Source organism: Somniosus microcephalus, chromosome 9 (genome assembly GCF_052327205.1).
Source record: "Somniosus microcephalus isolate GS21.2 chromosome 9, FLI_Smic_1.0, whole genome shotgun sequence".
NCBI classification, from domain to species: Eukaryota; Metazoa; Chordata; class Chondrichthyes; order Squaliformes; family Somniosidae; genus Somniosus; species Somniosus microcephalus.
The window spans coordinates 249,827,503-249,839,596 of record NC_140995.1 but is presented as its reverse complement, the minus strand read 5'-3'; the positions used below and the strand labels follow the sequence as shown (position 1 = coordinate 249,839,596).

At 55.0% G+C, this 12,094-nt stretch overlaps 1 protein-coding gene across 1 annotated transcript; it reads right to left on the bottom strand.

Annotated features, from left to right (window-relative positions):
* Positions 1 to 256: 256 nt before the first annotated feature.
* lbh (LBH regulator of WNT signaling pathway) lies at positions 257 to 10,278 on the bottom strand. The gene is made up of 3 exons (XM_085998140.1): positions 9,966 to 10,278; positions 6,540 to 6,635; positions 257 to 2,029 (listed from the first exon to the last, which is right to left on the bottom strand). The coding sequence occupies exons 2-3, from the start codon at positions 6,612 to 6,614 to the stop codon at positions 1,835 to 1,837; spliced, it is 270 nt and encodes an 89-aa protein (XP_085854266.1). The 5' UTR covers positions 6,615 to 6,635; positions 9,966 to 10,278; the 3' UTR covers positions 257 to 1,834.
* Between the last annotated feature and the right edge of the window lie 1,816 nt (positions 10,279 to 12,094).

Below are 12,094 nucleotides of genomic sequence, written 5' to 3'. Positions count from 1 at the left end.
GACCACCCACAGGGGCCTCGTACCAGGAACCGTGAGACCACCCACAGGGCCTCGTACCAGGAACCGTGAGACCACCCACAGGGCCTCGTACCAGGAACCGTGAGACCACCCACAGGGGCCTCGTACCAGGAACCGTGAGACCACCCACAGGGGCCTCGTACCAGGAACCGTGAGACCACCCACAGGGCCTCATACCAGGAACCGTGAGACCACCCACAGGGCCTCGTACCAGGAACCGTGAGACCACCCACAGGGCCTCGTACCAGGAACCGTGAGACCACCCACAGGGCCTCGTACCAGGAACCGTGAGACCACCCACAGAGCCTCGTACCAGGAACCGTGAGACCACCCACAGGGCCTCGTACCAGGAACCGTGAGACCACCCACAGGGGCCTCGTACCAGGAACCGTGGTGGAAAATGGGGCAAGGGTCTGGCAAGTGACCAGGGAGTGATCACCAGTCCCTCTCCCAAGGGAATTCATCAACCACTCACCCACTAATCGAGCCATTATTGTACCCGTTAGCACAGAAGCTAGAGATGTTCGTGAGGGCCTGAGATTGAACTAACACCCAGTCCATAGACCCTCGCCTCCCCTCCCCTCCCTCCCGAAGGACAGGCATTCCCAGAGGCCAGTGCCTCCGTAGCAACACAGTCCCATCACACACCTCCAATGGGTTAGTACAGAGAACTCTCCCTACATACAAAGGGAGCACAATCTTAAAATGAAAGCCAGGCTGTTCAGGGGTGAAAACGTCTTCACACAAAGGGTATTGGAAATCTGGAACTCTTCCCTCCAAAGTGCTGGGGGTGAATTGGAGCTTTGAAGACTGAGATTGATAGATGTTTGTTGCGTAAGGGTATCGAGGGATATGGAGCCAAGACGGGTAAATGGGTTTGCGATACAGATCAGCCACGATCTCATTGAATGATGGACCAGGCTCGAGGGGCTGAATGGCCTCTTCCTGTTCCTGTGCTTCACCACCTAGAAGGACAAGGGCAGCAGGCGCATGGGAACACCACCACCTCCAAGTTCCCCTCCAAGTCACACTCCATCCTGACTTGGAAGTTTATCGCCGTTCCTTCATTGTCGCTGGGTCAAAATCCTGGAACTCCCTCCCTAACAGCACTGTGGGAGCACCTTCACCACACGGACTGCAGCGGTTCAAGAAGACGGCTCACCACCACCTTCTCCAGGGCAACTAGGGATGGGCAATAAATGCTGGCCTTGCCCAGCGACGCCCACATCCCAGGAATTAATAAAAAATAAAAATACACCGTGACACAGCTGGGCAAACATCTCTCCCCTCCCCCCCGCAATGTCACTGGTACGGTCCAGAGCTGTGCAGGGCCCAGGGCTGGCCCGTACCAACTGCTCGGGGTGTTGTGGGGGGCCTGCGCTGCTGTGAGGCCATAGACTTCTCGAACAACTCCTAACTTGATCGTGATGGCCAGGACAGCACCGTGTGCAGTTTATGGGATGTGTGCCAACTGCCGCTGGCTATACAGAGGCCAGCCTGAGCATAACGCTGCCCTCGAATCTCATGCTTGGTCCAATAGTTCAGTACAGCAACAGGCTGAGGAGAAGGTGATGCATCCAAAGCTTTGTGAAGGAAGGAAGGGTCAGTTCCTCAACTCCACGTGGACAACCCAATCTCAAGTCAACCCACTGGGGTCTTAGATCACTTAAAACCTCCAGGAGCAGCTGGTCAAGATTCCCCAGGCCTGGCCCGGCCAGGCATCGAGTGTAGTCTTCCTCCCAGATGTGGTTCCCAGCAGGGAAGATCTCCTCTCCTCCGCACGCAGTCAGTTATTTATTGTTGACGACGGGTCCAGTTATTGTTCCATGCTGCCCTGAGCCTGGCTTTCTATGCAGGCTTTCTGGCTCTGTTCCTCAGTGACCACGACCTCCTCTGGTGGCCATCGCAACTCCCCGCTCTCCACCTCTCCCTCGCTCAGCTCCACCACAATGGACGGGAGACGGTCTTTCAGCTTGCAGCAACGCTCAAAGTCCGAGGGATCGGGGAAAATCTGGGCGAGAAGAGATGGGCGTCAGTGAGAGGCTCAGCTCCAACCCTCACTGCCCTCCAGACCCCTCGCCATTGGCCATTGACCACCTCACTGCCCTCCAGACCCCTCGCCATTGACCATTGACCACCTCACTGCCCTCCAGACCCCTCGCCATTGGCCATTGACCACCTCACTGCCCTCCAGACCCCTCGCCATTGACCATTGACCACCTCACTGCCCTCCAGACCCCTCGCCATTGACCCCCTCACTGCCCTCCAGACCCCTCGCCATTGACCATTGACCACCTCACTGCCCTCCAGACGCTTCGCCATTGACCATTGACCACCTCACTGCCCTCCAGACCCCTCGCCATTGACCATTGACCACCTCACTGCCCTCCAGACCCCTCGCCATTGACCATTGACCCCCTCACTGCCCTCCAGACCCCTCGCCATTGACCATTGACCCCCTCACTGCCCTCCAGACCCCTCGCCATTGACCATTGACCACCTCACTGCCCTCCAGACCCCTCGCCATTGACCATTGACCCCCTCACTGCCCTCCAGACCCGCCATTGACCATTAACCCCCTCACTGCCCTCCAGACCCCTCGCCATTGACCATTGACCCCCTCACTGCCCTCCAGACCCCTCGCCATTGACCATTGACCCCCTCACTGCCCTCCAGACCCCTCGCCATTGACCATTGACCCCCTCACTGCCCTCCAGACCCCTCGCCATTGACCATTGACCACCTCACTGCCCTCCAGACCCCTCGCCATTGACCATTGACCATCTCACTGCCCCCCAGACCCCTCGTCATTGACCATTGACCCCTCACTGCCCTCCAGACCCCTCGCCATTGACCACTGACCCCCTCACTGCCCTCCAGACCCCTCGCCATTGACCAATGACCCCCTCACTGCCCTCCAGACCCCTCGCCATTGACCATTGACCCCCTCACTGCCCTCCAGACCCCTCGCCATTGACCATTGACCATCTCACTGCCCTCCAGACCCCTCGCCATTGACCATTGACCCCCTCACTGCCCTCCAGACCCCTCGCCATTGACCATTGACCATCTCACTGCCCTCCAGACCCCTCGCCATTGACCAATGACCCCCTCACTGCCCTCCAGACCCCTCGCCATTGACCATTGACCATCTCACTGCCCTCCAGACCCCTCGCCATTGACTATTGACCACCTCACTGCCCTCCAGACCCCTCACACCATCAACCAATGACCCCCTCACTGCCCTCCAGACCCCTCGCCATTGACCATTGACCATCTCACTGCCCTCCAGACCCCTCGCCATTGACCAATGACCCCCTCACTGCCCTCCAGACCCCTCGCCATTGACCAATGACCCCCTCACTGCCCTCCAGACCCCTCGCCATTGACCACTGACCCCCTCACTGCCCTCCAGACCCCTCGCCATTGACCATTGACCCCCTCACTGCCCTCCAGACCCCTCGCCATTGACCATTGACCACCTCACTGCCCTCCAGACCCCTCGCCATTGACCATTGACCATCTCACTGCCCCCCAGACCCCTCGTCATTGACCATTGACCCCTCACTGCCCTCCAGACCCCTCGCCATTGACCACTGACCACCTCACTGCCCTCCAGACCCCTCGTCATTGACCATTAACCCCCTCACTGCCCTCCAGACCCCTCGTCATTGACCAGTGACCCCCTCACTGCCCTCCAGACCCCTCGCCATTGACCACTGACCCCCTCACTGCCCTCCAGACCCCTCGCCATTGACCAATGACCCCCTCACTGCCCTCCAGACCCCTCGCCATTGACCAATGACCCTCTCACTGCCCTCCAGACCCCTCGCCATTGACCATTGACCCCCTCACTGCCCTCCAGACCCCTCGCCATTGACCATTGACCATCTCACTGCCCTCCAGACCCCTCGCCATTGACCATTGATCCCCTCACTGCCCTCCAGACCCCTCGCCATTGACCACTGACCCCCTCACTGCCCTCCAGACCCCTTGCCATTGACCATTGACCCCCTCACTGCCCTCCAGACCCCTCGCCATTGACCAATGACCCCCTCACTGCCCTCCAGACCCCTCGCCATTGACCATTGACCCCCTCACTGCCCTCCAGACCCCTCGCCATTGACCAATGACCCTCTCACTGCCCTCCAGACCCCTCGCCATTGACCATTGACCCCCTCACTGCCCTCCAGACCCCTCGCCATTGACCGTTGACCATCTCACTGCCCTCCAGACCCCTCGCCATTGACCATTGACCCCCTCACTGCCCTCCAGACCCCTCGCCATTGACCATTGACCATCTCACTGCCCTCCAGACCCCTCGCCATTGACCAATGACCCCCTCACTGCCTTCCAGACCCCTCGCCATTGACCATTGACCATCTCACTGCCCTCCAGACCCCTCGCCATTGACTATTGACCACCTCACTGCCCTCCAGACCCCTCACACCATCAACCAATGACCCCCTCACTGCCCTCCAGACCCCTCGCCATTGACCATTGACCATCTCACTGCCCTCCAGACCCCTCGCCATTGACCAATGACCCCCTCACTGCCCTCCAGACCCCTCGCCATTGACCATTGACCACCTCACTGCCCTCCAGACCCCTCACACCATCAACCAATGACCCCCTCACTGCCCTCCAGACCCCTCGCCATTGACCATTGACCCCCTCACTGCCCTCCAGACCCCTCACCATTGACCATTGACCCCCTCACTGCCCTCCAGACCCCTCGCCATTGACCATTGACCCCCTCACTGCCCTCCAGACCCCTCACCATTGACCATTGACCCTCTCACTGCCCTCCAGACCCCTCGCATTGACCAATGACCCCCTCACTGCCCTCCAGACCCCTCACCATTGACCATTGACCCCCTCACTGCCCTCCAGACCCCTCGCCATTGACCATTGACCCCCTCACTGCCCTCCAGACCCCTCACCATTGACCATTGACCCTCTCACTGCCCTCCAGACCCCTCGCATTGACCAATGACCCCCTCACTGCCCTCCAGACCCCTCGCCATTGACCATTGACCATCTCACTGCCCTCCAGACCCCTCGCATTGACCATTGACCCCCTCACTGCCCTCCAGACCCCTCGCCATTGACCATTGACCATCTCACTGCCCTCCAGACCCCTCGCCATTGACTATTGACCCCCTCACTGCCCTCCAGACCCCTCACCATTGACCATTGACCCCCTCACTGCCCTCTGTCCTTCCCACAATCCACAGGCTTGGTCCCATTTAACCCCCTCTGATCTACCTTCTCACTTCTCCCCACTATCAGTAACCCGCACTGTGGGCCTCCACCCATCTCTTGGAGGTCCCACGGGATCGGGACCACTGCTCATGTTGAGGATTAACACCAACATGGACTGGCTGGGCTAAGCGGCCTGTTTCTGCCTTGGAATTCCCATGTAAATCGTTCTGGAAAGTCTAGCTCCCGCTGGGATACAGGCCCAAGTCCCCGACCTGAGCTAATCCACACCACATCCCTGGGCTTCACATAGCAACTGGAATCACTGGATAGGGATTGGGAGCAGGGATCCTGGTTAGGGATCAGGAGCAGGAATCCTGGTTAGGGATCAGGAGCAGGAATCCTGGTTCGGGATCAGGAGCAGGAATCCTGGTTAGGGATCAGGAGCAGGAATCCTGGTTCGGGATCAGGAGCAGGAATCCTGGTTCGGGATCAGGAGCAGGGATCCTGGTTAGGGATCAGGAGCAGGAATCCTGGATAGGGATCAGGAGCAGGAATCACTGGATAGGGATCTGGTGCAGGAATCCTGGTTTGGGATCAGGAGCAGGAATCCTGGTTAGGGATCAGAAGCAGGGAATCACTGGATAGGGATCAGGAGCAGGAATCCTGGATAGGGATCAGGAGCAGGAATCACTGGATAGGGATCTGGTGCAGGAATCCTGGTTTGGGATCAGGAGCAGGAATCCTGGTTAGGGATCAGAAGCAGGGAATCACTGGATAGGGATCAGGAGCAGGAATCCTGGTTCGAGATCAGGAGCAGGAATCCTGGTTCGGGATCAGGAGCAGGAATCCTGGTTAGGGATCAGGAGCAGGAATCCTGGTTCGGGATCAGGAGCAGGAATCCTTGTTCGGGATCAGGAGCAGGAATCCTGGTTCGAGATCTGGAGCAGGAATCCTGTTTCGAGATCAGGAGCAGGAGTCCTGGTTCGGGATCGGGAGCAGGAATCCTGGTTCGAGATCAGGAGCAGGAGTCCTGGTTCGGGATCGGGAGCAGGAATCCTGATTCGGGATCTGGTGCTTGGATCACCCACTCCGACCCCAGACCTCCTCCCCTAATTCAACCCCTTGTCCTCTCCCCAACTCTGCCCCCATATCCTGGGGCCTCACAACTCCTGGACTCCTCACCTCGCTCTTCTCTAAGAAGCCAAACTTGGCCTCACCTAACCTGGGTTGCTAAAAGCAAGACATGAGACTTTAACACCGGAGTGCTCTAGTTCTGCCCGAGTTGCAGGAGCAGATCCCCGACTGTAGGGACTCACCTGGAAGCAGAGCCGATCCTTGCGGGGACTCAGTCCCATCTGATCCAGTGAGGCACCTCTCACCACCCCAGCCATGGCACGCAGTGGTACATGGGCCTGCGGAGCAAACACAGGAACAGAGTCAAGTTCTGCAACACACAGCGACACAATCTCTCCCAACTCGAGAGGCTGCGGTTAGAACGGAAACAGACTCACCGGCTACGTTAACCCTTTCCTCACCACCAGCACAGTGTTCAACAGCAACAACAACACGCCAAGTGTAAAGTGAATGGGATTTCAGTCCAGTGTAAATATGAGGTACAGTACTGGTGGGTACAGGTCTGTCACTGTATAACACTGGGGTACAGTACTGGTGGGTACAGGTCTGTCTCTGTATAACACTGGGGTACAGTACTGGTGGGTACAGGTCTGTCACTGTATAACACTGGGGTACAGTACTGGTGGGTACAGGTCTGTCTCTGTATAACACTGGGGTACAGTACTGGTGGGTACAGGTCTGTCACTGTATAACACTGGGGTACAGTACTGGTGGGTACAGGTCTGTCACTGTATAACACTGGGGTACAGTACTGGTGGGTACAGGTCTGTCACTGTATAACACTGGGGTACAGTACTGGTGGGTACAGGTCTGTCACTGTATAACACTGGGGTACAGTACTGGTGGGTACAGGTCTGTCGCTGTATAACACTGGGGTACAGTACTGGTGGGTACAGGTCTGTCACTGTATAACACTGGGGTACAGTACTGGTGGGTACAGGTCTGTCACTGTATAACACCGGGGTACAGTACTGGTGGGTACAGGTCTGTCACTGTATAACACCGGGGTACAGTACTGGTGGGTACAGGTCTGTCGCTGTATAACACTGGGGTACATTACTGGTGGGTACAGGTCTATCACTGTATAACACCGGGGTACAGTACTGGTGGGTACAGGTCTGTCGCTGTATAACACTGGGGTACATTACTGGTGGGTACAGGTCTGTCACTGTATAACACTGGGGTACAGTACTGGTGGGTACAGGTCTGTCAGTGTATAACACTGGGGTACAGTACTGGTGGGTACAGGTCTGTCGCTGTATAACACTGGGGTACAGTACTGGTGGGTACAGGTCTGTCACTGTATAACACTGGGGTACAGTACTGGTGGGTACAGGTCTGTCACTGTATAACACTGGGGTACAGTACTGGTGGGTACAGGTCTGTCGCTGTATAACACCGGGGTACAGTACTGGTGGGTACAGGTCTGTCGCTGTATAACACTGGGGTACAGTACTGGTGGGTACAGGTCTGTCACTGTATAACACTGGGGTACAGTACTGGTGGGTACAGGTCTGTCACTGTATAACACTGGGGTACAGTACTGGTGGGTACAGGTCTGTCGCTGTATAACACTGGGGTACAGTACTGGTGGGTACAGGTCTGTCACTGTATAACACTGGGGTACAGTACTGGTGGGTACAGGTCTGTCACTGTATAACACTGGGGTACAGTACTGGTGGGTACAGGTCTGTCACTGTATAACACTGGGGTACAGTACTGGTGGGTACAGGTCTGTCACTGTATAACACCGGGGTACAGTACTGGTGGGTACAGGTCTGTCACTGTATAACACTGGGGTACAGTACTGGTGGGTACAGGTCTGTCACTGTATAACACGGGTACAGTACTGGTGGGTACAGGTCTGTCACTGTATAACACTGGGGTACAGTACTGGTGGGTACAGGTCTGTCACTGTATAACACTGGGGTACAGTACTGGTGGGTACAGGTCTGTCACTGTATAACACCGGGGTACAGTACTGGTGGGTACAGGTCTGTCACTGTATAACACCGGGGTACAGTACTGGTGGGTACAGGTCTGTCGCTGTATAACACTGGGGTACATTACTGGTGGGTACAGGTCTGTCACTGTATAACACTGGGGTACAGTACTGGTGGGTACAGGTCTGTCACTGTATAACACCGGGGTACAGTACTGGTGGGTACAGGTCTGTCGCTGTATAACACTGGGGTACAGTACTGGTGGGTACAGGTCTGTCACTGTATAACACTGGGGTACAGTACTGGTGGGTACAGGTCTGTCACTGTATAACACTGGGGTACAGTACTGGTGGGTACAGGTCTGTCACTGTATAACACTGGGGTACAGTACTGGTGGGTGCAGGTCTGTCACTATAACACTGGGGTACAGTACTGGTGGGTACAGGTCTGTCACTGTATAACACTGGGGTACAGTACTGGTGGGTACAGGTCTGTCAGTGTATAACACTGGGGTACAGTACTGGTGGGTACAGGTCTGTCGCTGTATAACACTGGGGTACAGTACTGGTGGGTACAGGTCTGTCACTGTATAACACTGGGGTACAGTACTGGTGGGTACAGGTCTGTCACTGTATAACACTGGGGTACAGTACTGGTGGGTACAGGTCTGTCACTGTATAACACTGGGGTACAGTACTGGTGGGTACAGGTCTGTCACTGTATAACACTGGGGTACAGTACTGGTGGGTACAGGTCTGTCACTGTATCACACCGGGGTACAGTACTGGTGGGTACATGTCTGTCACTGTATAACACCGGGGTACAGTACTGGTGGGTACAGGTCTGTCGCTGTATAACACTGGGGTACAGTACTGGTGGGTACAGGTCTGTCACTGTGTAACACTGGGGTACAGTACTGGTGGGTACAGGTCTGTCACTGTATAACACTGGGGTACATTACTGGTGGGTACAGGTCTGTCACTGTTTCACACTGGGGTACAGTACTGGTGGGTACAGGTCTGTCCCTGTATAACACTGGGGTACAGTACTAGTGGGTACAGGTCTGTCACTGTATAACACTGGGGTACAGTACTGGTGGGTACAGGTCTGTCCCTGTATAACACTGGGGTACAGTACTGGTGGGTACAGGTCTGTCACTGTATCACACTGGGGTACAGTACTGGTGGGTACAGGTCTGTCACTGTATAACACTGGGGTACAGTACTGGTGGGTACAGGTCTGTCACTGTATAACACTGGGGTACAGTACTGGTGGGTACAGGTCTGTCACTGTTTCACACTGGGGTACAGTACTGGTGGGTACAGGTCTGTCCCTGTATAACACTGGGGTACAGTACTAGTGGGTACAGGTCTGTCACTGTATAACACTGGGGTACAGTACTGGTGGGTACAGGTCTGTCCCTGTATAACACTGGGGTACAGTACTGGTGGGTACAGGTCTGTCACTGTATAACACTGGGGTACAGTACTGGTGGGTACAGGTCTGTCCCTGTATAACACTGGGGTACAGTACTGGTGGGTACAGGTCTGTCACTGTAACACTGGGGTACAGTACTGGTGGGTACGCTGCCCCCACACTTGCCCCGCTCCACAATCAATTCTGATCGACTATTGAACTAGTTGTGATTCCGCCAGCTTGACTCACCTGTTTGTTGTAGCTCAGACTGACACCAGTCCTGCGATCTGCTCTCTGCTTCTGTTCCCGGCCTTTCTGTGTCTCTCTCCCTCTGTCTCGCTCTCCAACTGTCCTCTCTTACTCTCTCTCTCTCTCTCTCCCCCTCTCACTTTCTCTCTCTCTTTCACTTTGTCTCTCCCTCTCTCTCGCTCACTCTTTCTGTCTGGTTCTCTGTTTTTCTCTTTCTCTCTGTCCTCTCTCTCACTCTCACTCTCACTCTCTCCGGCTCCACTCCCGTTTCACAAACTCAACGACACTGACAGAAAACTGAATGCAGTGAATTTATTCAGCCCAAGGCGGAGTCTGAACAGACTGAGTCTCGTTAACCCACTGAGAACCTCGACAGTTTCCGGAACAGAAATACACCAAACACAGTCCTGACCCACAGAAATACCCCAAACACAGTCCTGACACACAGACATAACCCAAACACAGTCCCAGACCCACAGAAATACACCAAACACAGTCCCAACCTACAGAAATACCCCAAACACAGTCCCAGACCCACAGAAATACCCCAAACACAGTCCCAGACCCACAGAAATACACGAAACACAGTCCTAGACCCACAGAAATACACCAAACACAGTCCCAGATCCACAGAAATAGACCAAACACAGTCCCAGACCCACAGAAATACCTCAAACACAGTCCCAGGCCCACAGAAATACCCCAAACACAGTCCCAACCTACAGAAATACCCCAAACACAGTCCCAGGCCCACAGAAATACCCCAAACACAGTCCCAACCTACAGAAATACCCCAAACACAGTCCCAGACCCACAGAAATACCCCAAACACAGTCCCAGACCCACAAAAATCCCCCAAACACAGTCCTGACCCACAGAAATACCCCAAACACAGTCCCAGACCCACAGAAATACCCCAAACACAGTCCCAGACCCACAAAAATCCCCCACAGTCCCAGACCCACAGAAATACCACAAACACAGTCCCTGACCCACAAAAATCCCCCAAACACAGTCCCAGACCCACAGAAATACACCAAACACAGTCCTGACCCACAGAAATACCCCAAACACAGTCCCAGGCCCACAAAAATACCCCAAACACAGTCCCAGACCCACAGAAATACCCCAAACACAGTCCTGACCCACAGAAATACCCCAAACACAGTCCCAGACCCACAAAAATCCCCCAAACACAGTCCTGACCCACAGAAATACCCCAAACACAGTCCCAGACCCACAGAAATACCCCAAACACAGTCCCAGACCCACAAAAATCCCCCAAACACAGTCCCAGACCCACAGAAATACCACAAACACAGTCCCTGACCCACAGAAATACCCCAAACACAGTCCCAGACCCACAGAAATACCCCAAACACAGTCTCTGACCCACAGAAACACCCCAAACACAGTCCCAGACCTACAGAAATACCCCAAACACAGTCCCAGATCCACAGAAATACCCCAAACACAGTCCTGACCCACAGAAATACACCAAACACAGTCCTTGACCCACAGAAATACACGAAACACAGTCCCAGACCCACAGAAATATCCCAAACACAGTCCCAGACCCACAGAAATATCCCAAACACAGTCCCAGACCCACAGAAATACCCCAAACACAGTCCCAGATCCACAGAAATACCCCAAACACAGTCCTGACCCACAGAAATACACGAAACACAGTCCCTGGCCCACAGAAATACACCAAACACAGACCCAGACCCACAGAAATATCCTAAACACAGTTCCAGACCCACGGAAATACCCCAAACAGTCCCAGACCCACAGAAATACCCCAAACACAGTCCCAGACCCACAGAAATGCCCCAAACACAGTCCCAGACCCACAGAAATACCCCAAACGCAGTCCCAGACCCACAGAAATACCCCAAACGCAGTCCCAGACCCACGGAAATACCCCAAACACAGTCCCAGACCCACAGAAATACCCCAAACACAGTCTCAGACCCACAGAAATACCCCAAACACAGTCCCAGACCCACAGAAATACCCCAAACACAGTCCCAGACCCACAGAAATACCCCAAACACAGTCCCAGATCCACAGAAATACCCCAAACAATGTCCTGACCCACAGAAATACACCAAACACAGTCCCAG

Excerpts from the sequence above, each read along its gene's own strand:
- lbh (XM_085998140.1), bottom strand. The coding sequence starts at position 6,614 with ATGGCTGGGGTGGTGAGAGGTGCCTCACTGGATCAGATGGGACTGAGT. Across the intron at positions 2,030-6,539 it reads AGGATCGGCTCTGCTTCCAG|ATTTTCCCCGATCCCTCGGA; the intron begins GTGAGTCCCTAC and ends CTTCTCGCCCAG.